General features: G+C 32.5%; 2 protein-coding genes across 3 annotated transcripts in view; one reads left to right on the forward strand and one right to left on the reverse strand.

Annotated features, from left to right (window-relative positions):
* The window catches only part of LOC111515596 (synaptic vesicle glycoprotein 2B), a 138,361-nt gene that overhangs the window by 26,136 nt on the left and 84,350 nt on the right, over positions 1-27,875 (forward strand). The gene's annotated exons all lie outside the window — the stretch shown is intronic.
* lovit (loss of visual transmission) lies at positions 690-27,238 on the reverse strand. The gene is made up of 9 exons (XM_074172860.1): positions 26,804-27,238; positions 23,168-23,430; positions 16,169-16,495; positions 12,457-12,558; positions 12,170-12,405; positions 10,743-10,979; positions 4,144-4,274; positions 3,549-3,723; positions 690-1,075 (listed from the first exon to the last, which is right to left on the reverse strand). Exons 1-9 carry the CDS (start codon positions 26,998-27,000, stop codon positions 845-847), a joined length of 1,899 nt encoding a protein of 632 aa, XP_074028961.1. The 5' UTR covers positions 27,001-27,238; the 3' UTR covers positions 690-844.

A 27,875-nucleotide genomic window follows, 5' to 3' on the forward strand; every position in this document is an offset into this window, starting at 1 on the left:
CAAATAATTGAACACAATTGTCCTTAAAGGACAAGCCTAAGTTAATAGGAATGATGGCATTTTCCTTTACCGAGACGCCATCTTTGGGATCGACAGAAAACTTAATCCCCGCCTTGCGGCAACTGACCGCGAGGCGGTCAGTTGTAAAGTTGATCTCATAGATGGCGTCTTCGTGAGAGGAGATGTCATTGCCTCTACTTACTTAGGTTTGTCCATTCGTGGTTTAGCCACTGATGATACCTATAACGGGTCGAAAGAGCACTGTCTGGTGATTAAATCATAAATGCATTGTGTTTGGGCTCTAGTTTTCAACTGGTTGCTTTGTTGTGAAAGCTACAGTGAAAGGCGGAAGACGAATCTAGTCCATAGTCGTGTTGAAACTTGGCTTCGCAACTGATCGCCTCGGAGAAATTAGTTCGTTCGAAGATTGAGTTTTCTGTCAATTCCAATAATTACGTCTTCATAAGGGAAGATGTCATTGTCCCTACCCATTTACAGTTTACTGTAGAATTATACACATTATAAAATCTCCTAGAAAATTTTGGAGAAACTAGACTAAGGGTATCAGTTTTATTATTTGATTATGTCTGCCATTACTTTCTGGAGGAATATTGAAGAAAAGATAAAATGGGAAATTTGGACTAGGACTGTCTGGATTATTACTATATGAACAATAAAATAACAACAAAGTCATTCAAATCCACTGAACGGAATTTCATCTTTTTAACTGAGCTGGCTGAGTACATTCAAATCAATAACATTTTGTAATAAATTCTTTCTTGGTTTATATCAAATTTACACAAACACATAAACTGTTAACAATATTTTCTTCACTAACGATGATTCAGAGATCCAAATACATCACACGTGTTGCTGATATAGCCCCAAAAAATGCTAGGGTACTAGCTACACTCACAACAGCTGTAGTGGTTCCTGTGACACTAACTATAGTACCCATACAAACAGATAAAATGAACTGGGCTAAAAATACCATACTGGAAACTAATGCTATGTCTGTACCCAAACCTCGAATCTGTGTCGATATCTTCTCTTCTCCGTCTTGCGTTGTTTCAAACTGAAATTAAAAATAAACATTCTTTATAACGTATATTTTGCCAGAAAATAATTTAGTGAAAATCAAGATATTCATCAGTGCAGAGATGAGGTCAATATAGTGAATCAAATCATAGAATATTTTGGGTGACTGAGGAGTGATATTTTTCAGCACGCTGAACTACAATTCACATATCGAGCACATTATTAACGAATGATATAGCAGCAGGTTAGGTTTCATCAGCAGAATTTTTAAACACTTTCCAACAAAAAAAAGCAAAAAAGTCAATTTACTTCACCTACATATACATAATGTTGAGTTTTGCTGGTGGAACTCACGCTATAAACATAACAAGTTACGTCTAGAAAGAGCGAACATAGATTTATAAATTCCCTCTCTTTCAAGGTAAACGGAATATGAAACCTAAAAAATGTCATTGTGGTGGGAATAATACAATATTTCAATTCTACACAAAAAAGAATTTTAGAATACTAAGTTCTCATGTTTTAAATTATCAATGAATTTTATGGAGCTCCTCAAGATTTGACTCAAATTTTTAATCATATCCCTACCTCTCAAATACATCGACTTGGATAAAAATTTTTCTATTTATAGTTCGAACGAAAGTTTCAATGAATGTTATTCTCAAATCGATCCTAACTTCACTCATTTTAATTCAACACGAAACACTTCCTGACTGGAGTGAATGAAATACCTTCTTCAGATCCTTCATTACCTTCTCAGGTAATCATTAATCTTTTTCCAGGGTGATTTGTAAGGTCGTTTTGAGTAAATAGATTCTATGAACAGAACAGAAGTCTCTTCGTTTCTGAGACACATAGCGTTGAAGTTTTAAGGATGAAATATCACGAGTATCGTTGAAGCCATTTGAAATTGGTACCCTACAATATAACTAGAAATCTAGAGAATTCATATTAGGAGGGCGAGCTGACCGATTTTGAGGTCCTGCACGTCCAATCCAGCGATCAGGATATGTGATGTCAAGATGCAAGTATACAAAATGGATCTGGAACCCTGTTGTACATAGACCACATGTTGACTGTTGAAGTACAGGCACTTTTAACGAAATGGGTAAATGATCTCGCAAAATGTCCGTGTAGGATTTATCTATTAAACTTGGTGAAGAAGAGCCATCAATTAGTTAGTCATCAATAATTCCTATCCAAACGTTCAGCAAAAATTGATGCTCAAATGACTTCCTTTAATAACATGGGGATTTTCGTTAGCTTAAAAATGGTCACTGTGAAAGTTGATATTAGTTTATCTCTTGGAAAATTTGCCCCATCTGTAAAGAAAATATTTGGTAGAAATTCATTATTATGTGCTATCGTATGAATCAACCACCTGTATTGATTTCAGGTGAAAATCCCTAGGCGTAGAGCTTGAACCTAGTTCTATGTGAAATGGGTATTGGAAGTTTCTTTTTAGAACTTCACAAGCTTTTTTTGGGTTGAATTTAAGCTGCAGTGAAATCTTCCTGGCCCAGTTTGAATGATCTTCTTCTATCGCATTAAGCACAGCTTTCTTTTAGTTCAGGCGTTGTCACAGTTTTTTGGCTCCCACCACCTGCATATTTATTATAACTCCCAGTTTCACGAAATCTTGTATATAGTGTTCTGAACGTTTCAGTACATTGAATAACTCTTTTAGAAGATTTGTGTTTCTTTCTTATTTTCATTTGCTAATCCATAAATGAAGTGCATGTCCGTCATTTCAGTGTTAGTAAAATCATTCATGTTGGAATCATGGCAATCATCGCAATTTTGAATTTTACTGATATGAAAATAAACTATTACTATCGGCTGACCTCCAAAGCAGGTAAGTAGGTACTTGGTTAGACTTGGCAATGATTTGTTAAAAAACAGATGAATATTTATTTTCGATGGTGAACCTCTTGAAACCAGTGGCGTTACAGAATTCAACTCAAATGCCTTCTAAAACACCTCTTAACTGAATAAGTAAAATTTGATTACTAGCTCGGAGCCCTGACATACTTTTTTCTCTCTCGATATTATTGACTACAGTGTCCACTGTAAAGGCTTACTATGAGCTTTGATCTGTTTTTTCCGTTAACCAGTTGTCACACCCCTACGAACAACAACCCTCAGAAGTATGAACTTGTGCGAGCTGAGGATTAACGAGGTTTTACATTCCTAACAAATAACTATATATTGTTTCACCCAGATCGGTTTGAGGATATTAATGATAATTTTTAAATACCGTTTTTTTCAACTTCAAAAGCCCTGTATTTCCGAAACGAAACAACTATAGTCATATGTTCATAGAAATATGTTTTTAACGATATAACGATTAATCCTCTCAAGTTTTTGACATTTTGAGTCTCCTTTAAATTACTCGAAGGGACGATGGCACAAACAACTGTGGATTTGATAATGTGGTGAGGAAACTTTAAAATATTTGATAAAACTTACTTGCGAATTGCAAAATTTTGGTACAAGATGATAACACTTACCGTTCCTTTGGCGTGGTAGTGGGCTACAATCAGGTATGGCATTGTGAATAGTGTGGAATACATAACACCCGCTGTCCAACTAAAGAGGATAACTCCAATTTTGTGTTTGGTGATAGCCATCAAAAACATACCAGTTGAATATACTAATAATCCACCGACGTAAACTTTTTTTGCGCTGAAATGTTTAGAGAGTGTTGAAGTGACGAACATACAAATTGTTGCAGTCGAGGCAATATTATTTCTCATATTTACAAGCAGTACCTCAGTTTCAATTTCGGGGAGAAGAGAATATTGTTTGGTGTGAAATACTAGTGAAAAACGAAAGATACAAATCATGTGGAAAATGAAGCATTTGTTAGTATCAGAATTTAGGAAGGCAGACAGAGCTGTTTCAATTTGAATGAGTTGAGATATTAGAAGTTTTTGGTTACATTCGTGAACTATACTAGTTTTCTAAAAAAATTATGCTATTATCCGTGATGTTAACAAAACAAGAACATGGTGGATTGTTAGGAGAAATTGATGAAGTAAATGTTGGAAATGGTATTTGTGAGAACTAGAGAAATTATGATTTAGGTTTAGGTAAGAAACTCACCCAAATAGTTTGATTAGTTTTTCGATTTTCGTTGAGTAGCAAGCACATGACAGAGAGTACATGGACATTCCCCAGCATCCAAACCTTACTCCAGATTCATATAAATCTCGTAATGTACTTCCTTCTATCGCCTTGAACAAATATTGCATACAGGGTATTTATTGAACAGGCGGCAAAAATTTAAGGGACTATTTCTTGGACTATTTTAAGGATATTTTGTCCTTTGATGATTTTTGATGGTCAGCTTTGTCTCGAAGATAAGGAACACTCGGATCAAAGGATCCAATATTGTTTTCATCGACTCCCGAACTCTTTCAAAAACACTAGGATCGTTTCTGATTGCGTGACACCCAGCAGTTATCCGATTTCTCGAATCTTCCACATCTTCCACTGGAGTAGTATAAACTAATGACTTCAGGTGGCCCCATAGGAAGTAATCTAGGGGTTAAAGTCCGGTGATCGGACAGGGCATAAGTGAGGTCCACCTCGACCAATCCAGCGATCTCCGTTGAAAACTCTCGAGCCAATATGCTAAAATGCGCTGGTGTACCATCGTGCATAAACCATATTGCATTTCTTTTAACCAATGGTATATCCCCCAAAAACTGAGGTAGCGTTTTTTCCCAAAAGTTGCAGTATACCTCGCCGGTAAGTCTTCCTGACAGAAATACCGGTCCAATTATGAAGTCACCTACAATTTCCATCCAAAATCCACCTCATGTGGATTTACTTCAGACCAAACATGGTGATTGTGGAAATCCTTATGGCATTTGTTACGGAACTGGCTTCATCGATAAAAATAATAAGTGTAGTTGGGGGATTTGAACCAATGTACGCAAAAGCCAATGACAGAATGCAATACGTGGAATACAATTTCCAGGAAGAAGTGCCTGAACTCGTTGTATGTGGTATGGGTACAACAAATAATATCTAAGAATGTTCCAAATTGTCTCGTTACTTGCATTTACAATTTTTCGAGTAGAGGTACATGGATTTTCTTCTATCATGGCCAGCACGTTCTTTTTTACTTCCACCGTTCTCACTGTCATTGGACTTCCTGGTTCTCCATTTCGCTTCAATGTTTCTGTTTCATGAAGTCGTTTATGTATACTTTGGAAGGATTTTCTGTTAGGCACATTACGATTAGAAAATCTTTCACTGTACAACCGCCTAGCTTCCAAGGAATTGTCATCAGCAAGTCCATAAATGAAATGCATGTCAGCCATCTCTGCGTTACTATAGCAATACATGATAGACGACTTCACTAACAAAACTATAAATATTGAATATTGAATATTGAATATTCGACACATACAAATGATCACTTACGAGACATACTATTCAAATTGTCCGCAGCCGTTTGTAGTAATCGGAATGCTGTTGATAGGTACCTATGGAATTGTAAGATTTTTCATTACTTGGTAGGTCCAGGGTAGTACTTTTTCAAAATTACCAAAATTGTTATTGCCGAAATTCTTTTTCGCTCCGTGTCTTCGAAACAAAGCGCCCTATCAAATATTATCGAAGGACAAAATATCCTCAGAATAGTCCATTAAATAGTCCCTTGATTGTTTACCGCATGTTTAATAAACACCCTGTATACAGGTTATACATGCAGTAACACGTTTATAAAATAATAGGTGAACAGTAAACAGAGCTTTTCAAATTCGAGTATATGCAAATATTTTTTCCAACAGTTTTTCAAGGAATACATAATTTGCTGATGGACTATAATTTCAATTAGCCCTAACACCACTTTTGAGGAGTGGCATAACAATGCCACTAGGAAATGTTTCCGTGTGGAGGGATGAATTATATATACGAATGTTTACATTTTTTCTTAAAATAACCTATGTGGACTTTGTTGAGTAATCGAGATTTTCGATAAATATTTCGAACAATAATTATTATTGTTTCCTAGATTGAATGTTCTTTAAAACATTTTTGGAATCGATGAGGTTTTATTACTTTTTATAATTCTGTTGATCAATCGTTTGTGTACTTGAAACTGTGGATCGTAACGAAATATCGAAGTTGATAATACAAAATTAATTGACACAGTTGAACTGAATAATCACATACATACTATACAGAGTAAATGTGAGTTGCAATTTAATATTCATATTTCAACAATTTGGGGTCCCTGGTTAATCGGGCTTCAAATTCTATAGTTTATCTTCGAAGTTATAGTCCTGACCTGAAAGTCATATTTATTACTGAATACAAGTTCACTCACTCAAACGCTTACATAATCAGAGATAATAATAATAATGATAATGATTTATTATTTACCATAACATAACATCAAACTTCAAGAGATCACATAGAAAAGGTAAATACATGTTAGGCTTCAAGACCAATTCTCTCACACAGACCACGAAAAAATGTTGATCGAAGTAGATGATGAGAATAGTGATAATGTAGAGAAATTTGCCAATATTGGTTAGTTACACAATTTACCGTATGTAACATTTACCGTAAAAAAGTAAAAAATATGTGATATCCAGGTACAATTTTTTCAATGATACGAATTTTTCATTATAATATTGAGGTGATTATTCAATGCAAATCTCAAGTTTGGTAAGTGTTTTGAAAAAGTTATCTGTCCCTGTAGTATATCATCACGAAGTCCAAGAAAAATGCAGGTGTCAACTGACAAAATATCCAAATTTGCGAATTTTCATTATATTGAAAATATCTCATTTCACTCTGACTTCGAAAAATAGGGAAGCCAATCTAATGTTTTGAGTTTTTCTTGTTAAAATCTGATGATTTTTATATAAATTCAGGACTTGTTTTTGTGACCAGTGTCAAATGACAATTGAAAGAGAACAGAACCAACTAGGACGTCGTTCTATATATAGTCAAAGTATAATAATGACCCGATTTAATACTCGAACAATTTGTTTACCAGTCTGCTGCATCAACTACGGTTTCACATTGTTCTAAACTCTTTTTCATTTTGATGAGTTGACTTTTTTTATATGCTATATGCTATCTTCAATAAATCTGGAACCTGTAGAAAAAAATTAACGAAACTCCGTTTTATGGTTTTGTATTTCCTTGCTGTGTTACTTATTCTACATAAAATTCAGTTGGATCTTCAGAGTCTTCAACCTGTGATAGTAATTCAACTGATTCATTTCATCAGTATTGCTTGATAATGAATTATTTCTATTAGGTTTCAGTAATATGTGTTAGGAATCACACTTTAAAAAATAAGACATCGTTAGTTCTTAACTCGCACAAATTTCTCAACTTCTGAAAGTTGTCGTTCGATTTTAAACAGATTATTATTTCCGCATATGGATATTTTACCTTACAAACAAGGTGATTTTCTCATACTAATGAACAATTCAATTCAAATGTCACCCAAGTTCATTTTGAACGTTTACTACTTTTTTGTACTTTTATTTTTTTAACTGAATGTTTATGTTGGTAACAAGGATAACAGGGATGGAATCATTCAGAATTTCCGTCTATTTTTCTCAAGGTCACGTGGAGTCAGATATTTCCATTTACTTCAGCCTCCGAGTTTAGAATATAAGTATAGTATATTCCCACATGTTGACCGAAAACGAAAATAAGATTATTCTCAGTTATCAAGAATATGTGTTCTGGATCATAACATATATGATTTTTACTTCATTTATACGGATACAGTCATTATATTTACGAAGTTGAAGATATAGTCTTTTTATTATTAAAATTATCATTCCACGCGATGAATAATCAGTCGATAATCATGGTAACAATAGCTGAATGACTATTTCGTCAATGATTCAATCTGTGGTCTTCATAGATGCACAAACCATTTCTATTTTTTTTAATTTGGTATAGTGTGGGTTCCAAAAATATTGAGAAACTGATATTTGTAAATACTTTCCACATACATTTTCAGCTGCCAATAAACTCTATTATTGCTGAGTAAACCTTTATACATATTCAGCGGATATACCATATTATTCAATTGAATAAAATGAACGTGAGTAATACGTTATACATAGTAGAAAATAGTTTCACGAATGAATCGCTCGAAGATGGTTAAAGCCCCCAATGAATGTACATGAAGATAGATCGGGACTCTTCTGATGTTCGATAAAACTGCTAGGTTTAGACAGATACCTAGTTATTATAAGCTTTCTGGCAACATCTCTCAGAAGTATTTGTAAAAGTTCTGCATGCCAAGAGAAGTGAGAATTTCACAATTCAAAGTAAGGTATGAAAATCAGCCCAAAGCATCATCATTCATTGATCCAAGTCTATACCCACTGCCACTCTGATAGACTTCTTCATCAAATAATTCCATTGAACAGTACTATATTTTGTATCAAGGCTAGTATGAATATACATTTACTAGTAATTTTTGCAATATTACTCAATAAAAAACATAGTCAGTCGAATATTTTATTAATATCTCTTGAGATGATAAATATGTCCTATAATGATGCAAATTCGAAAGCTTTTTCGCACGTGGTAACTGTTATTTTTTCAATAAGATGGAATACATAAGAAAAGCTTTTTCAATCCATGATCCCTCAGTGATATGACATAGTGTAGAATCATTAGGTACACTTTATTTGGATGTTTATATGCATCAAAAATAGGAATCGAAAATCTTAATGTGATGACTCAACCATAACACTGAGATAACAACAAAATCATGTACACTGCGTCATTCAGTTGTTTGTGGAGTGAGAGTATTTGAAATTTGAAACTTCCTTAGAGCCAATATTTTTACCGACAAAAAAATTGTTCAGAAATTCAAATAGGCATATTTCTCAGACTATTTGATAGAGTATAAAATTCTCTTTTCAATAATCGATACTCATAAATGCGAAAGTGACTCACTTAATTAATCAATCAATCATTATTTATTTCCATGTGTCGACGTGGCTTACATGTATTGGGATTGTTAATTGGTAGGTAAAGTAGTACATTAAAATAAAATAAAAATTTACATAAAGAAAATAAAAAGGTGAAAATACACTAACACTAAAATTTACATCACAATTTTTATAAAATCACATATACTATAAAACATTTTTCAATTAAAAAATTCTTTGAGTCATATTTGAATGCAGACAATTTATTTATATACTTCTATTCTTCTAGGAAATAGTTAAATATTTTGAAGCCAAAATGATTGGGAGCACATGAATTTATTTTTATTTTTGATGAATTTACATAAAAGTGAAAGCGTTATTTTCAAAAATATGGACACTTCTCAAAATTCGTTTTTGTGCAATAAAAATATCTTTCTCGCTCAGAAATTTTGCAGTTATTTGCATAGCTGCGAAAGTTGAACTTCGTCTTTTACTATACCTTTATATATGTAGTTATAACTTAATATTGTTTTTTTTTAGTAGTTGTAGTAATAAAGACGTTTATTATTATATATTATTATTATTATTATTCTCTGTTTCTCCGTACTGGTAAGACCCAGGAAGCTAAAATTCAGTCCATAGTTACTTCCTAGGTCTTAGATGCGCACTAAGAAAATATTTTCAAATATTCCCCGTGGTGAGGGGGGAGGGGGGTAAAAGGGGTGCGTTTACATATGAAAATTACCTTTTCATCACTGTTTCTTCTTACTGCTATATTTTCGGTGACTGAAATTTCGTATGTGGTTTTGTTTTATGTTGTGGATGTGCAATAAGGAAGGATTTTTAAATATCCCAACTGGGGCGCCCCCTGAACATAAAAGGGTGACGTTTCCATATGGAAATTACCTTTTTGTCTCTGTTTCTACGTAACCCTATATTTTGGGAAGCTGAAATTTTATTTGAAGGTTCGTTCTATGTTGTAGATATATAAGGAAGGATTTTTCAAAATTCCAACTGGGGGGCCAGCCGCGGGGAAAAAGTAACCTTTTCATCATTGTTCCTCTGTAGTGCTATATTTTCGGAGGTTGAAATTTTCAATATGTAGGTTCGTTTCAAGGTGTAGATGTGTAATAAGGAAGGATTTATTGTTGTCAAAATGTCAAATTATTGAGCGGTCCATTTTTACCAGTGAAAAAGTGATTGAATAGCACATTTTCATTGGAACAAAAAAATTAGTGTTACATTATCTTTTTTATACAAAGGGAATTCTTTGATGTGTGACTTGAAAAAATACTACTTTCTATCACGATTTTCGTGATAGATGAAGTAAAAATATATAAAACGTAGATAAAATAGTAAAACACTGGTTTTTTTTCTTAAAAATAATTCAATCTCAGTCTTCTGTTTCTCACTACATCAAGTTGTTTAAATTATTTCCTTAGATGGCGACAAATTGCCGCCAAATTGAATTTGGAAAAAAGGCTCTTACGCCGCCTGTTTGAATAGAAATGGCCACTTGTGTTATATTGTTGGATCCTATTTAATGGTTTAAAAAATATACAAGGTCCTAGTAAAAATTCTAGAGGTGAGATCAATTCCGATTAAACCGGAAAGAATTTTCAATTGTTTCATCTCATTATCAATTCTAATACTTTTCTTCCAAACTTCAATTTTTTTTTCACAATCAACTGAATGACGCCATATAAAATGTATTCATTGTCTCTAGGTATAGTTAATTTTTACAAAATCATAAAAACCAATTTGACAACTCACCGTTGGATTGCCTTCGAAAACCGCTTCTCCAACAAAGTCAGTAAAGTAAAGAGAATAGCAAACGTGTGCCATCCAACAGAACAAATTTGTCAAACACAGCATTCTTATAGAGTGAGGCATGTATACGATGCTCATAAGGTACAGAACTAATGAGGCATTAGGATCCGGACTGATGCTTTTTCGCGGTGTTTTGGGTACATTTTCCTGGATAGATATATCCACTGCTGAGTTTTGATCCTGGAATGAAGTATATCTTAGAAAGGAAAGTACTACTTTACATAAAATAAGATTATCATCGTGTTTGCTTGCGAATATTCATGATTGAAATATTTTTCTATATAGAATGCATCACAAAACCTGTGAGTTTGATGAAAGTTGCAGAACAGTAAATTAGTGGGAAAGACAGGTTTGGGCTTTCTAATCATTAATTTTTAATTATTTATTTATTTATTTATTCAGATTTGGGATATATACAAGTATAAACCCAAAACAATATCCACTGATACAAACACATATCTCCAGTTTACAAAAACAAAGAAAAAAAATTAAAGTATAGATATTCTTGAATTTCATTATACAGGTATAGATTACATGAGAAAAATGTGTTTTGTGTTTTTTTTTGAAGTGAGATAAAGACGTACAAAGACATACAAATTTTCATCTCCGGACAGTATTTACTGAAACTATTGCTAAACCTAGGAATAGGGGTGTTTTGATCCAAATTGGTATGTTTAGAGCTTACATTGAGAAATTGCCTATTTATGGTGTTTCTGATGGTACATGATTAGATACTAAGTATAGTAGTTCTGGAGCATCATAGTAATTCTTAAGGATTTTGAACATAAAGGCCAAATCCGAGATAATTATTCTTTTTTCTAATAGTAAAATGTTAAATGTTAATTCTAGCTTAATGTAAATTATCAACATTATAAACACCATTCACCCTGAAGTTTAAAAATCTAATGAATTAGATTTTTCCTTGCAGGGGTTAGGTTAGGTTAGGTAAGGTTATGTAATGTTAGGTTTACAAACAAAAACTGTATTAAATTTCTAAAGGAAGGAAGAAGGCAATTAATGTCAAAATAAACTGTTTACAAAGTTGTGTAGATCACATACATTGGAAAAGAGACATCATTGAAATATATACTTTCGAAATAGTAAACTAGTGTTTGGAAAAGAAGGGTTTTGATTTGCTTCATCTTCATACAAAAAAAATTAGTCAATCTTCCAAAGAAAGGAAGGAAGCAATCAATTCAAAAAAAGTAACTCTATAAAAAGATGTTTAGGTCACGCAAAGAAGTAACTTTCAGACACAGACTAGAAGACAAGCCATCTGGAAATTAGTATTTGAGTTGTTTGTTGAACAATATATAACATATTGAAAAAAATATCTCTGTTCGAATCAACATCTTATACAAATAACTTACATTATTCTCTTCTTCAAAATTCCTTATACTGCCGTAAGACTGTCCTTCAACATTCTCTGCAAATACAGTTTCTTCGTCGTCGTTATAATTTTCCAAACACTGGAAATCATTTTCTTTCAACTCTAACAAATTCAAAGGCATTTCCTTGAAACTTGTTATAGTGTATGCAACACAAACTACAAATATAATGGTGATCAACGTGAATACTGCTCGGACATGTCCACCAAGAAGTTCCCCTTAAAAATATTAACGATATTGATAATGAAAGTACGGATATAGACACTGACCTATAAAAGTTGCATCCCAATTTATACCTCCAAGGGCATATCCGAAAAATCCTCCCAAACCTGCCATTATAGTGAAGGTACTCAAACCTCGGGCATGGTCCTCTGAAATATATTTGTATCAAGTTATTTCTGGAAAATATATTTGCATTAAACTCTATTCAATGCAAAACCCAAACGAGAATAAAAAAATCAGGTATATATATATAGAATAGAGTGTGGCGAATGCTCTGCAGTATATACAAGCCAAACCGGTAGAAATTTTGACGTAAGGCTCCGTGAACACGTCTGTTTGGACAAAAAAATCTACAATGTATGAACATCTTTAAGAATCAAAATACAAAATAAGTAAAGATAACCTCAACATTCTACACATATGTAATAAAGGAAAAAAATGAATTTGTTAGAAGCCATGGAAATTAACAATTCAATTAAAAACCAGAAATATATACCCTCAAACGAGTAACTCGATTTATGTAGGTCTTCACTCTTGAATTTATTAGTTTAACAACCCATATAATCTTACCTAAAAACTCCCTATATAACCGAGTTTTTCAAATTTCACATTTTAGTTTTATAATTGATAATGGGATTAAGCTGCATCTTATAAGTACCGGCACTTCTAACAAAATGGGTAAACGATCTAGTAAAAAGTCCGTGTAGAATTTACCTGGTGTTGGTAAATTCTACACTAAAAAGCCAATTTGGTAGTCATCAATCATTCACACCCAAACGTTCAGCGAAAATTGTTGCTGAAAACAACTTTTTCTCATAACATGGAAATCTTCGTCGGCCCAAAAATGGTCACGGTATAAGTTCATAATAGCATCTCGTGGAAAAATTTTCTTCGTCCGTAAATAAAATGTTTGGTGAAAAATTATTATCGTATGAATCAACCATCTGCAAAACATCAATCTTGGATTGATCCAAGCGCGGTATCCCGCGATCCAAGCGCGGTATCCCGCGGTATATGATATGGGTATAGGAGGTTTCTTTTTTCACTTCTAGTTTAGGCGTTGTTACGGTTGCTGGTCTTCCATCACCTGAATTTTTATTAAAACTTTCAGTTTCATATAATCTTGCATGCAGCGTTCTAAATGTTTCAGGACATGGAATTACCCCTTAAGATATCTGTCCTGGTTAATTCTCCGGGTTTCTTTCGCATTTCCAATTGCTCATCCATAAATAAGTGCATCAGTCATTTCAGCGTTAGTAAAGTTATTCATGATGGAACCACTGCTAATTGACAACTCAGACTTTCACTGATTTGACAACACTCTCACTGTCAGCTGGTCTCTAAAGAAGGTGTTCATGATATCAAAAACGAAGTTGGATATGAAGAAAACACAAGCGACAAAAAAGTTGATTTTATAGTTGAATGATCTAAAAAAATAAAAAATTACAAATACAAGTCAGTGACGTACTTTTTTTACAATATCGTTGGCTTTGGTGCTCACTGAGACTCTACTGGACCTAATAATTTCAATCAAGTTAGGGCTGCATAAGAGCCTTATTACTTCAAATAACTGTAGCAAATCTCAACCAAATCGAGGTAAGGATATTTATGATATTTTATAAAAACTGTTTTTTTTAATTTAACGCCATGTATCTCAGAAACGAAGCAACTCCAGACATATGTTCATGAACACTTGAAACGACCTAACCAACCACCCTCTGTAGTTTCCTATCGTAATTAGGACACACTCTGTATAGTAACTTTGAACCTAAAGCTCTCTATTTATGTTTGATGTAAATCATCAGGTTAGCTAATTGTTTAACATTGTTATTGACAAAACAAAAATTATTTACAATTATGATCAAAGAGTAGTTGAACATTTATATGTTGTGAATTCATTTTTACTTCCATAATGCTCCACTGAATTCATCAAAAACAGAAATGATTAAAAACGTCTTTAATATTGTACTCAAGCCCACGAACTATAAGATTCAGCGAGTACGATTATGATCAAGTACGATTGTGATCGAATAATTTTAGAAATATTTACAATTTCGATGCATTTCGAATTGTTTGTAACTCGGTTTTAATGGTTCAAGAATATGATAAGATATTAATATGATGGAATATGTTTATGATTTAATTTGATTATGATAACGTTTTTCATGATAAAGTACATTAAGATGACAGAGTACCTTTTGCTGTCTTATATATCATAACGTCTTTATTGTATTGATATCAAAGTTTGTATGTCTTGCGCGGACTCAAAATATACTCATCTTCAACTTTATAAGTTTTGAAAATAAATTTCAATCATCGTTTGACTACATTAGCATCTGAAGATGTGAAAAGAAACTTAAAAAAAAGGAAGAGTGTTACGAAACATCATTGATCATAAAATTACTTTATTATGATAACCTTATGGCAAATGATCACTAGAATATTCGATAGGATAGAAAATATTTTAACCTGAAATATATACCTGATATTGATATAAGAATTAACTGGTTTAGTGATTTTTTTTCAATAAGGGTCAGTAGATAAAGACAGACACCACCTTATCAGTATCAAAGATAAAGTCATGTATTTGTGTATTATTGTTGTTGTTTCCATAATTTTATAACTTTAGCGATGAATGAAAAATCTACAAAGATTTATTCGTTTTTTTATTTTTATCATATGTCTGATATATCAAATGTTTTTGAAATAGTTACATTTTCAACACAAAAAAACTTCCTTCCGGTGAGTGATTCAAACGAGAATGGCTTGTAAAAAAAAAGAGTTATGAGTTTTACGAGAGGTATTTTTATGAAGAAGAAGAAACGTTGACAAGAAAACAATTGGTTTTTTAGAAAAAAAATATTCATGTTATCTAACAATCCCTTTTCTTGAAAAGAAAAATTACCCTAACTGTGTGATGTTGCATTAATAAATAACTTGCGAATAATCATAGGGTTCATTTTTCAGCCTAATATTTATGATAAATGTTTCAGTGATTTCACCTCTGCAGTAGGTATCATACCCATCCTTTCCATTATTCAGTTCTGAAAATTTCAATTAAGTTGTGCTATTTCTAGCAAAAGATAAAGTACAATCGTTGTTTTTATCTCTTGAATCATGAATTGTAATTTGATGACTTGATATACTGTTTTTTCTGTGGTTTCTTCAAACATATTTCAACCAAATTCAATCGAAAATATTTAAACAAAAAATTGAATAATGTTTCTCTGTTTCGTGACGGGTTAGCTGATATTTTTATACAGATTTTATCATTGGTTGGTTGTTGAATGCGCTTGAAATATCTTATAAAATTTTTACTTGTCTAATTTTGAAATTGCTGATAACACAAATGGTGAAATGAAAGTAATTAGATGAATTTTTAAATAATTGGTCATAATTACTCATCTTTATGTTGAATACCATCAATATATTTTCACCAAACAAGTTGGAGTGACTAAAAGAAGATTTCAACAACACACAGCTTTGGGAGAATCCGTTTCTGCTTTATCATATTTGATTTCCCAAATGAAATTTGAAATAGTTCAGATCGAAAGAATTTTGTGTTTCGGTTACATATGAGATTACATTTATTTATTCAAAACAGCGAAGATGGAAAAAGTATGTAATATAGAGAAATATATACAAAATATATTAGGGTGGAATAATATTCATCAATAAATTTCTCAAATCAAATTCAACAACTTATCCATAACGTTAATTCTCTCTAATATCATAGTAGATAATTGAATGAGTTCTTACCTGGAATAGTAACGTCAAGAAGATATGCTCTCGCAGGACTTTGGCAAGAGTCTGCATCAAAATCGAGCAAAACTGTTCCTAGTACAGTGAAGAATACACCCCATGGATGGGAGTTGTTATACAAGGGAAGTTCAATAGATTCGTAGCTAGAAATAGACTTCGAATTGTTGATTTTATCAGAAGCAACATCAAGATCTTTCACTTTGTGGTCTGCGATAGCTGCCGCACTTGTCCTATGGGAAGCTATTTGGAAATAATTCGCATTCGGAGGCACTGGATCACCCATCATGTACCCCAATTTTTCACCATTTGGAACTAATATTAGCCCTGAAAAATAATGGAATGGAGTCAGGTTTTGATGATGCATACTCGATTGAAATATTGCGATGAACTATTTATATGATAAAATGTTACAGTATAAGAAACTCTCATGCATTACGTTCCAGAGTGATTTTCATCAACGGAAGATATGATGTAGTTTAAGTCACTACTCACATAGTTGTTCTCATTTGAGAAAAACATTAAACAAGAATGTAGACGATCAGGTGAATAAAACTGTTCTTTCACCTTTGCTTTACTAAATAAAATTATTTATTTAATTCAACTAAAATACTTTATACTACATACTTCAGTTAAAACGTTTTGTTTCTTTTCAATGTTTCAGAAATACATTTTACATCGAAGCAGATATCAATGTGAATTAAAATTAGTGGAAAATAAGGAAATAATTTATTCTACTGTCATCCTTCAAAAAATTGAAAAATTGAAAGAGAATGAAAGGTATGGAATCAATGGAAGATTGAATTGTACCGAATAAGTTCCATGATAGGCACTATTGTATCAAACAGTATTCAGATATACCAGGTAATTCAAAAAATAATGTTCAAAAATGGAAATTAGTCTCCAAATTTTTCGTTGAATGCTTCATTATCCGCTTTCAATGATTCATTTCCTGAAGGACGACCTAGGTGATATGTTTTAATTTGTGAACTGTTGTGAAAAATTTTGCTATTGTTACACTGAATTCGTTAAAGTCCTCAACAGCGAAATCTCTAATTTAGTTCTTTTCTTATACGTGAAGTTTATGATGTTGGTACATAGACTTAAGAGAGTATGAATTTCTAATTATTCCACACTAACGACACCTTCCGACGAACACGCCAAATGAATAACTTTTCTAGGCAAATTCAGTCAAATTGGATTACATTATTGAAATTTTCATTGGGATCTATCGGTGACTATTGGTCATGGGTTTCGATGGAAATTCACCCAGACGTATTGTAAAGGTTCACGTAATTGAATGATCTTATTTGGATGACATCTACAGAATTCACAGTAACTGATAACGTACCTCTTGTCAATACTTATCATTCTAAGAAATGGTTGACTTATTTGCACTGAATCTGAAAGCATTCCAAACAAACAGATTAAACAATGAATCTGGTTTTTCTGGAATGCATTATAAAACCTTGAAGGAATCTTGATGTGTTACAAGTGCGACTTCACAAATGTTGATAATTACCAAAATATTCAACATTTATCAACGAACGTGAATTTGTGGAATTTTCAAAATTAATTAAAGGGTTTCACTCTCGGGCCCAATGCATTACCTTTACAGATCGATTTTAATAAATACATCTTCAGGAATCGTTACTCAAAGAAATTACAGTTTTCTCACTTTTCTGTTATTTCATTAATCTGTTGAACAATCTGTAGCAGTCTACCACATCCACCTATGCTATACATATGTCAATCAGATTTTCGTTTGGATACTAACAGCAGTTCAATATTTCAGTTTCATTTCACACAATTATTCGTACTTGCAAGTAAAATCAATAATTTCCAAAATAATTGATGTGAAGGAATGTTGAATGTGGTTTCAATAATTGATCGAAATCAGTCCGACCAGATTTCTCGAACTATGAGAGGGTCCTGACTCCTGACCCCTTCCACCCATTATAGGCAAATTTAGAAAAAAAAACAAGGTATAGGTGTTGATCAAGGGTTCATTTTCGACATCACATATCGAAACTGAAGTTGTTTATTTGATAGAGAAAAATGAGCATGATAAATGGTCAAAAATGAAATTTACATCTGAAGTTTCCATTTTTGCAAATTTCACAATTCCAAAGGTGGGTGAATGCTCAGCTCAGAAAATAACCTCGAAATTCTAAATGTTACTGTAATCAAATCATGCTAAATATTTGAAAGAAATAAATATACACAAACTATAGAAGGACAACTCAATTTTTCAAAATGTTTTTTATCTCTCCTAAGAAATCGTACATTTTGGAGGTACGCGGTTTATCTTTGGTATCGAAATGTTTTCTTCTATAGTTTACTCCGAGTTTCGGATTTCTAATGTCGGAAATGGTGGGAGTAGGCTACCACCATGGTAAGGTCTAGCTCACTTTTTGTTCCCTCTGAGATAGAAATTCAAAAACCACAAAAATGGTTTTCGAATTTCTATCCTTGTCCTATGCCCTTTCATATCTAACAAAAATGCAACATATTAAGAATTATGAAAGTGTCCTCGAGTATCATCCTCAGGGGTGAAATTTCCTTGCCAAGGTGCATATGTCACGTTTGAGTTTTATAGGGCTGGTCATTGGCAAATGAATATTTTTTCAAGACAGAAAAAATGAATAATAATAGCTCGACTCGGCTTGAATATACTTTTGATTTATAGGTAATCTAATGTGTTCCAAATGGACCATTGAGTATGCATTAGGCATCGCTGAAAAAGCCTACACGTCTATATTTCTAAATAGAACAAAATTTAAAATAAAATCAACTCTGCAATTGTTCTTTATGTGAAGTCAAACACAAAATATACTCTTCGTTTTAATCTCTCAAACCTGATATAAACCTATAATCGATTTCGGTCATATACATTGTGCCCACCGATACTGTTTATGATGTCACAAAATCAAAACATCCCTTTCTGTGATCGCATCACTTATGCTGGAATATTGATATACACCTGTTTTACACTATGTGTTACAAAAATTCGGTGAAAGAGAATACTTCTGACATTGTAATAACTACATAATTTATACTAACTTTTGTATTAACTCCGAAATTGATTAAACAATAACAACTTAATTTGTAATGAATAATTGGTATGTTACAATGCACTAGCTGAAATGAATAAAATACTATACTAGTTCGCCCTGCAAACCTTATGAAATTAAAGGTGCTAAAATTAAATGTTACGACGAAGATTTTTTTTTTTGAGAAAGAAAGGTTATGGCTTTCTTTCTCCATCTTTGAAAAAAAGATGTGGGAATCTTCCAAAGAAAAAAAGAAAGCAATCGATTTCAAAAAAGTAACTTCATACGAAAATGTGTAGATCAAACAAAGAAGTAACTTTCAGACACAAACTGAAAGAAAAACCCCTCCTAAAACAGCTTCTCTCATATAAACATTGAATTATACGAAAGAAAAATACTTTTATATGAACAATGAATTATACAAAAAACAATTTGCTCTCTATTCAGTTTGTATTCTAAACATTCGTTATGGAATTGAATCAGGTATCATTCACAGGATTGCTACACAATAGTAAATGAATAAATCTAAATCTGTTTCAATGAAATCATTTATTAGGAAAAATTTCAGCAGTGACTCTTCCACAATAAATGGTTTTCGATCTTCCAGCGAAGTCTTGTTTTTAGGAACGTCTTTAGACGAAAATTTGACCTGGAGCGGTCATATTCAGAAGGTCTACAACAATCTCAATTCAGCATATTACTCAATCAAACAATTGAAAAACACTCGAGATAATTTTGGATTGATGAATGTCTATTTTTCTATGGCTTATTCTCACATCAGCTTTAATATCATTTCTTGGGGATGTGCAAGGGAATTTCCACGAGTTTTTGTTACTCAGAAAAGATTGCTGAGACTAATTTTTAATATAGATTTTCAAGATAGTTGTAGACCAATTTTCTTAAGAGAGGGCCTATTGACGGCACCTTCTTTATTTATCTTGAAGTGTGTCACTTTTGCCCGTAACAATATAACTGAATTTGTCACAAATGCGGATATACATGGTAGAGACATCCGTCATGGGAAACTGTTAAGAACCCCCTCACACAAAACGGCTCACTTTAGATGCTCCCCACTATTTAATACAACAAACTGTTATAATAACTTGCCGGCATCTATTAGGAAAATCGAGTCAGATAAACTTTTTAAAATTGAGGTGAAGAAACTTCTCTTACAGAAGTGTTACTACAGTCTTGAGGAATTCTTGCACGACACTTTTTGATGACATTTTGAGAGTATTTGCTAGAGCTTCTCCGATTTTTTATATAATACTTCTATGTTGTGAAAGTTTGTGGACGTGAACCATATTTATTGTTTATGTATTGTTCAACTTCTGTAGTTTTAATTTTTTTTTTCAATTATGACTTAGCACATGTACTCAATGTACCAAAGTGTCAAATAAATAAATAAAATAAAATAAAATAAAAAATGAGCGAATGAGTATAGTAAATAGTTACTTTATTGAAATTGATTGCTTCCTTCATTTTTTTGGAAGATTCCCACATTTTTTTCCATACAAAGACGAAGAAGTAGAAAGTAAAACCTTTCTTTCCCCTTTAAATTTGAAGTAGATTTTTTTATGTGAAAGAATAAAAATTTTTTTTGAGTTTATCTATTATTTATTTATTTATTCATTCAATAAAAATTTGGAATACAAACCATTGATAGCATCTACTAATAATCTGCTGACACCCAGAGATACTGGGTGTCAGCAGATACAAGAAAAAAAAATTAATAAATTTCCTAGGTACCAACCAATTATTCATTATTTTTGCTACGTGTCGAACATTTTTTTCATAGTTATTTCAAAGGAATTCAACGTTTTAGAGAAAACATCTACGCTATTACAGTATTCGACACTAGATTGGGTGAGTCATAGCAGTTCTTCGTTGTTCTAGAAGTTGTATTCTGTAGTGAAATTGAATTTCGCTAATGCCAAGTGTTACATAAGTCTTATTTTGAAGTGTAAAAACCTTACAAATCTGTTATGTAGTCTTTCTAATCGTAATTTATGTGTATTATAACGGGGGTTCCATATGAAACTTCCAAAATTAGGTTTACTGTAAACAAATGCATAGTAAATAGATTTGATTGCCGCCTCATCGTTGAAGTGTTTGCATATTCTGTAGAAACATCTCAAGGTTTTGCTGCAGGAATTTATTACGTAATCTAAATGATTGAAAGTCATTTTTGTATCAAAATAGTTTCCAAGATCTTTAGTTTGGTCTACTCTGTTAATAATATTATTGAAGGGAGTATTGAAAATGTATCGGTATGTTGTTTCCAAAACCTTTTTCTCATAATATTAGTTGAGTGGTTTGGTAAAAGTGAACGATAGAACATAGGAAAATAATTCGAAAAATACTCTTCTGATAATTAGTTATCAACTTCAAAATTGGTTTGAACTCTAAATTTATATTGAGAATACGATATGAGTACCACTCCAATTGATGAAGCAACTTGCTAGTGAAACGCGTCTTGAATAAAATATATAGTGTGAAAATTGTATAATTACCATGGGTAATACACATTTATAAATTTCAAAAATATAACAGGAACCGGGTCAGCCTAACAAGATTGGGGAGACCTCACGTTAGTTTCGTTGTAGTTCCGGCAAATCTCTTTCATTTGATAACCATATCATTCAGGGGGAGGGGGCTGAAAAACCAGTGCACCATCTTGACGGACCATATTGGATAAGTGACTTTTTTATTGTTCGTATTCTTTGCAGCAACTTTGATTTGAAACCCACATTGAGGGGAGTGCCTGAAAATGCTCCAGTTTGGGCGGTCCGACGTATTGGATTTAGCGTGAATTCATGCAATTCTTCGTATTATTTTCAGCAAATCCTTTCATGCAAAAACTAGTAAGCCATTTTGGATAGTCCACCATATTGGACGAAGAATGGCATCACTTGGCTAATTAGAATTGTCATCAATACTAAAATTCAGTTGCAAGATTTGACCTAAACTGACACATATCTTATCAAATGTATGAAGAACTTTCCAAATTTCGATATGGTTCTTGCTTGATAGAAGACACTGTGAGCGAGAAAGACAGAGAGAGAATTCTTGAGTTTCCCCCTAGATTTGCGTATACGAGTATACATACCTTTCTTCAAAGGACAAAACACAAGCACAACAGGAAAATCCTTAAGCTGCTCTGAGAGCGGATATTGAATCCATTTGGAAAAACGTTCTCAGGAAGTTTATTCCACATAAACACTTTTTTCCAAATGAAATAATTCTTGAACAGTGAAGTTCGAGGTGTACTGAGTTTAACTTCAAAACGATGAGCAGCCACAGTCCGTCGCGTATTTCTGATATGTACCGCTCTTGGAGGAATCAAATATGCTAAGTAACTTGAATACTTTCCATGAAAGTATCTATAGAACAGAGACAAATCCATTTCTTTGATATCCCACGCTATCAAGGTTGCACGTGTTGTTCGCGTCTCCAACTGAGCTCCATAAATGAGAACCCTTCTCCAAAGAAGGTCTGATCTGAGCTTTATAGAGCATTAACAGTTGCTGAGTTGTGTATAGTTTTCTAGTTCGGAACAGTATTCCAAGCTTTTTAGAAACAGCCCTTGCAATTCCAGCGAAATGATTGTGCCAGGATATATTGGTGTCCATTTTAACCCCCAACAAACTTATCGAAGCAAAAGGCGAAATCGTCTGTCCTGGCATTATTATATCCGGTTCGGAGATATTTATCTTGCTGCAGAGCAAGTTGAATAAAAGTTCGTGAAAAGAAATTATTACAACTTAGATTCTGTAAAATTTTACTCTAACAACCAAATAATTTTGATCGAGGTACCTAAATATTGTACTTGAAACATTATTTTTCATACTAAAAACATTAAGGCAATTATAGTACGAAACTCTACCACTGTTTATAGAGTCCTGAATTAGTCGATAACAAATTCTAAAAGACAAAATCAACTTACCGATGAGAACCCCCACTGACATGATAAAAATAAAAGGGCGCCTTCTTCCGAAGCTCAAGTGACATCTATCACTTAGCGATCCTAATATTGGAGTGAGAAAGAATCCAATAAGCGGTGATAAAGCCCAAACGAGAGTCATATGTTTGTGTTCGACGCCAATTTTAAGTAAAGTTGGAGATACAAACGCCGTTTCAGCAGCATATGAGAATTCGATACCCATTACAGCTGCTGATACTCTCACTAATTCCTTTCTAGTTTTTCTCCTGAAACAATATGAAATGAATCGGAAACACCTCTGATGATTGGACATTTCAATTGATTTTGGTGTTTTATTTTCTTTGTTTGATTTAGGGTTCAAGCACTCTCAATTGTCATTTTTTTGGAAAATATGAACTCTTCTCAAACTTTACTGTTTGGTCTTCTACAAAATACAAATGTTTCTACGGCAATCTTAGCAACTCACTTGATGTAGAATAGCTTGAAAGGTCTTGACATAGATAAATTTTAAGATGTAAAGTCTATAACGGAATGCAAACCAGTCAAAGATGAATTCTATTTCATGTTTAATACATTTTTCAATTCTATCATTGGAAACAATGACCCGATAATATTTTTAACTCTATTCAATATGACTTTTTTGCCAAAATTGGATACTAAAGGTATGAATGCATCGACTATGGTTTCAAGAGAAAACAATTTTCAGTTCATGAGGAGGACTCAATTGCAACTATCTTATTTGAGAAACTATCATACTGAACTTTTTGCGGTTAGGAAAACTGGTTCTATGGAATTTTTTTATATTTCAAATAATTTTTGACCAATTTTTCCTGAACTATAACAATAACGGCAAATTTAAAATTGAGATTTCTTTGTATAACAAAAGGCGAACGAAATTGGCTTAGTGGAAAAGTTTAATACCTGCAGTAGACCTTTTGATAAGCATTGGTATTTCCTGCAGTATTGAAACAATGCTATGGTTATTTCATTTTTTATATCTGTAGAAAATAATTTTCCAGCACTAAACAACCCGATGACGCTAACGTGTTTTCATTAAATTCATTTCACGCCAGAGGTTTCAACTCCACCTAGAAACTCTTTTGCAAACATGCCTGATAGAAACAGAAAAAATCCTATAAACTTCGGCAATTGATTTTTTTTTGGAAAAATTAATCGAATAGGTGCCGGGAAAACAACTTTCATATTTTTTGATTTTGTTGAAAAACAATAGGTAGTTTCGTAGATGTATATAGTACAATTTTATAATTTTTCGAGATTCCATTTTATATCTCAGACAGTTCGAGAGATGTACGAGCAAAGGCACGGATGAACAATTGAAAAACTATTTTTTGATTCTGAGCAATTTTAACTTTTGAACGTAATTTTTATCTGTTTCCTGTATTATAATTGGTAAAATCGGATCATCTTCACTTTTCTCTTAGTGAGATGGGTCAGTTGCCCTCAATTTGCTACACTCTGAATGTTTTCGTTTAATATCTGGCAACGATTTAACAAAAATCATGAAATTGAATCTATGAATAACCTTCAATTTGAACAAAACTTCAATATATAGTTATAACTCAAACTATCAGCAAAGAAAAAGGAGAAGTAATTTTCGACCTTGAATAAATTATCACTAAAAAGTAGAATTTGGATGTTTGAAGGTATTTGACCATGTTTCATGATTAATTTCATTAGTTCGGACTTCCATTGTCTAATATGATATAAATTGATTTGAAATCCCTGAAAGAATCTGTAAAAAATCAAAAAAGTCAGCTGGAAAGTAACAATTATATTAGACAAAAAACCCGAGGACGATTGTGGATACTAACAATTGAAACGTCGTGAAGTAACTTGGTTTGGAATCTTTTAATTTTTAAATTTCACTTCTTGCTAATGAAATATTTTTTTATTTTCAATTTTTTTGATTTTTTGATTGTTGCTTGTATTTTATTTAATTGATTTTTTCAGTTGATTTTGCTTGATATAATTGTTATATTTTTCAGCTAATCTTTTTTAATTTTTTACAGATTCTTTCAGGGATTTTAAATCAATTTATATTATATTAGACAATGGAGGTTCGAAGTAATGGAATGTATAATTTGAATCTTGGAAAAAGTGGGCATGACAATTCTTTGAGCCGCTTTCAAACTGGGAAGATTCAACGTGTGAGCCTTTACAAAGAAGCCATTGCTTGGATTCAACAGAAAATGCATACCCCGAATATCGAAGAGTGTTACAACAGTAGCCTGTTTTTTCCAAATGAAAAATGTCTTGTGTACCTCTTACAAAAGTTTTGTCCGTGTTGATATCATGTATAAATATTCATTCTACTGTGTAATAATATATACTAATCGATAGAAAATGTTATACTCTATACATTGATGCTGTTCATTTTTCCAAATTTTGAGTTTTTACCTCTTTTTAGCTCATACTATATACTTACATGTTGTTATGCGATTTTCGGCACATTTTTTTCAGTTAATCTTAATTGAACCAAAGCGCTGTCGAAACAGCCAGAAAAATTTAACCAGATATTTGACAATGTACTGTTAAGTGGTCGACCTACAGTAATCCAGCTCTAGGAGTTGCTTAACATATTATTGCTTGAATTATATGCAAACACACCTCGTATACATTATTATTAGGTATTATTGAAATCATGTACTCTTTAGTAAGGTATTTAAAAACTAGTAGAACATTTTTGAGCACATGAAAAATGCTAAAATGTTCTTGGTTTGTTAGAATAATCGAGTATTCTCTCAAGTTGTTAATTGAACTGTCAACTCAGGAAAAAAATTTGCAAAAATGAATATTTAGATACATTGTTTTTCATTCAACTGGAACGAAAAAAATTGAAAGATAAATTTGTTTCTATTTTTTTCAGTTGGTCAGTAATATGCGATGAAATAGGCTAATATATGATAAATGTGTTCGGAATCACACGTTAAAAGGTAAACTCACACAAGTTTCTCAACTTCTGAGAGTTGTCGTTCGTATAGGGGCGACAGCTGATTAATGGAAAAACAGATTTTGAACAGATTTAAACAGATCTTGGAAACCAAGCTGAAATAGTTCTTTGTTGTGATACTTTCACTTATGGGGTTGAGTAGAAATCTCAAAATAGTGTGACTGAAGTAAGTGTTCAATATTAGGTGTTGTTTTCTATTTGTGACAATTCGAAAAAGAATGAATAGTATTGAAGTAGTGCAAAATCTCATAATCTGAGTCAAAACACCAATTAATTTCCACTCTAAAACATTATTCGATTATTGTTAATCATATATGTTATCATATTTTCGAATGGTATAACGTCATTCATATATTGATCAATTGAATTATCAAAATTGCAATTTCGAATATACTTTATGAAATATTCGAGATGAATAATGACATTTCATTGAAATTAATGATAAAAGGGTAGAAATCAAAATCTATCAGTTTTCCAAATATCAATATTAATGATCTTCATTTCAGAATGCTGTATAATTCTATCCTAATGAGTTCGTTCAAAATGAATTGAAAAAGAAGTTGTTGGATAGACTTGCCATTATCTTTCCGAAAAAATATAGGAAAAGTAATAGCTATAGTTCAGTGTCTGCGCTCATATTATATAATTTTCAGTTTTAGTAATCTTACCTGTAAATATGGGAGAAATCCTCTCGTGTATTTTCATTTCCATCACTAGACTTTTTCGAAAAAAGTTTCTCCTTCACCCACCCCACCACTCCACCCGAATTACTTTCTCTCCAAGATATGTACTTTTCTCGTACATCATCCCGGAAAACGTGAAATCTCCCAATGCACTCCTGATACTCGTACAACTTTTCAGCCATTTCTAATAATTTAATTACGAAGAAAAATCAATTCGAGCGCTGCTCGATAGATATTCATTTCTCTAGGGTTTCACATGTCACCAACTTGATGATTCCAGTTGTTTGTCTTGAAGCGGACTGCAAATTATATAAAAGGGGCTGAATACCTCGAATCCTGCGCGCAACAAGAAAATATCTTTGCAATTGGAATTTAATTCAGTCTCTTGGGAAACTGATTCTCAAAGTATGTGTGTACTTTGTTGCATAGTTGGCGTGAATTGAGATTTAAATGGTTTCGAAATGCTTAACTACAATTTTATTTTCCTCGTAGAGCGTCGTAAAACTTCACTTATAGATATAGACATTTGGAATTGATTTTATTTACAGCTTTGGCAACTCAACAGAATATTAAAATTCCAATAATAGAATTTAATAGAATAGATTAAAAAATGTATTATTTGAAGCAAGCTCATCAAATTATGTGCTAAAAATATATTAGCTTAAGTACCTACCATACGTATAGGATAATCTATTAGATGAAAATATTAATTGAATTAGTGTCATATTGCTTGGAGGTTATTTTGTGAAAGATTTTCATTCATAACATTGCTGGACAGCACGATTTTGGCTTAGCAATTGAAGCCTAATATTAAGATAATTTAATCTCTATCAGCTGTGTTTCCATAAAAGCGGCAACCCTCTAAGAATTACCAAGGACTAAAATTCCAATGTATGGTTTCTTGAACGACTCAAATGATAGCCAGTGAACGTGTCGTTCCAAAGTAGATAACGAACCCGCATTCACAATAGAAGTTCACTTACCATCCGCGGTTACCATTGAATTAAACCTGGTTAGTTTCACCCCGATTCGAAATCGCTTCTAGATCCTCATTAAG

The sequence above is a fragment of the Leptinotarsa decemlineata genome, unplaced genomic scaffold (assembly GCF_025532065.1).
Source record: "Leptinotarsa decemlineata unplaced genomic scaffold, Ldec_3_MD MMD2_tig00000199_RagTag_RagTag, whole genome shotgun sequence".
Taxonomy (NCBI): domain Eukaryota; kingdom Metazoa; phylum Arthropoda; class Insecta; order Coleoptera; family Chrysomelidae; genus Leptinotarsa; species Leptinotarsa decemlineata.

What these genes read in the sequence shown, in the direction of transcription:
- lovit (XM_074172860.1), bottom strand. Translation starts at nt 27,000, where the DNA reads ATGGCTGAAAAGTTGTACGAGTATCAGGAGTGCATTGGGAGATTTCAC. An exon ending in TTGGGATGCAACTTTTATAG is followed by an intron (nt 12,406 to 12,456) that starts GTCAGTGTCTAT and finishes AATATTTTTAAG; the next exon opens with GGGAACTTCTTGGTGGACAT. An exon ending in ATTTTGAAGAAGAGAATAAT is followed by an intron (nt 10,980 to 12,169) that starts GTAAGTTATTTG and finishes ACTTCATTCCAG; the next exon opens with GATCAAAACTCAGCAGTGGA.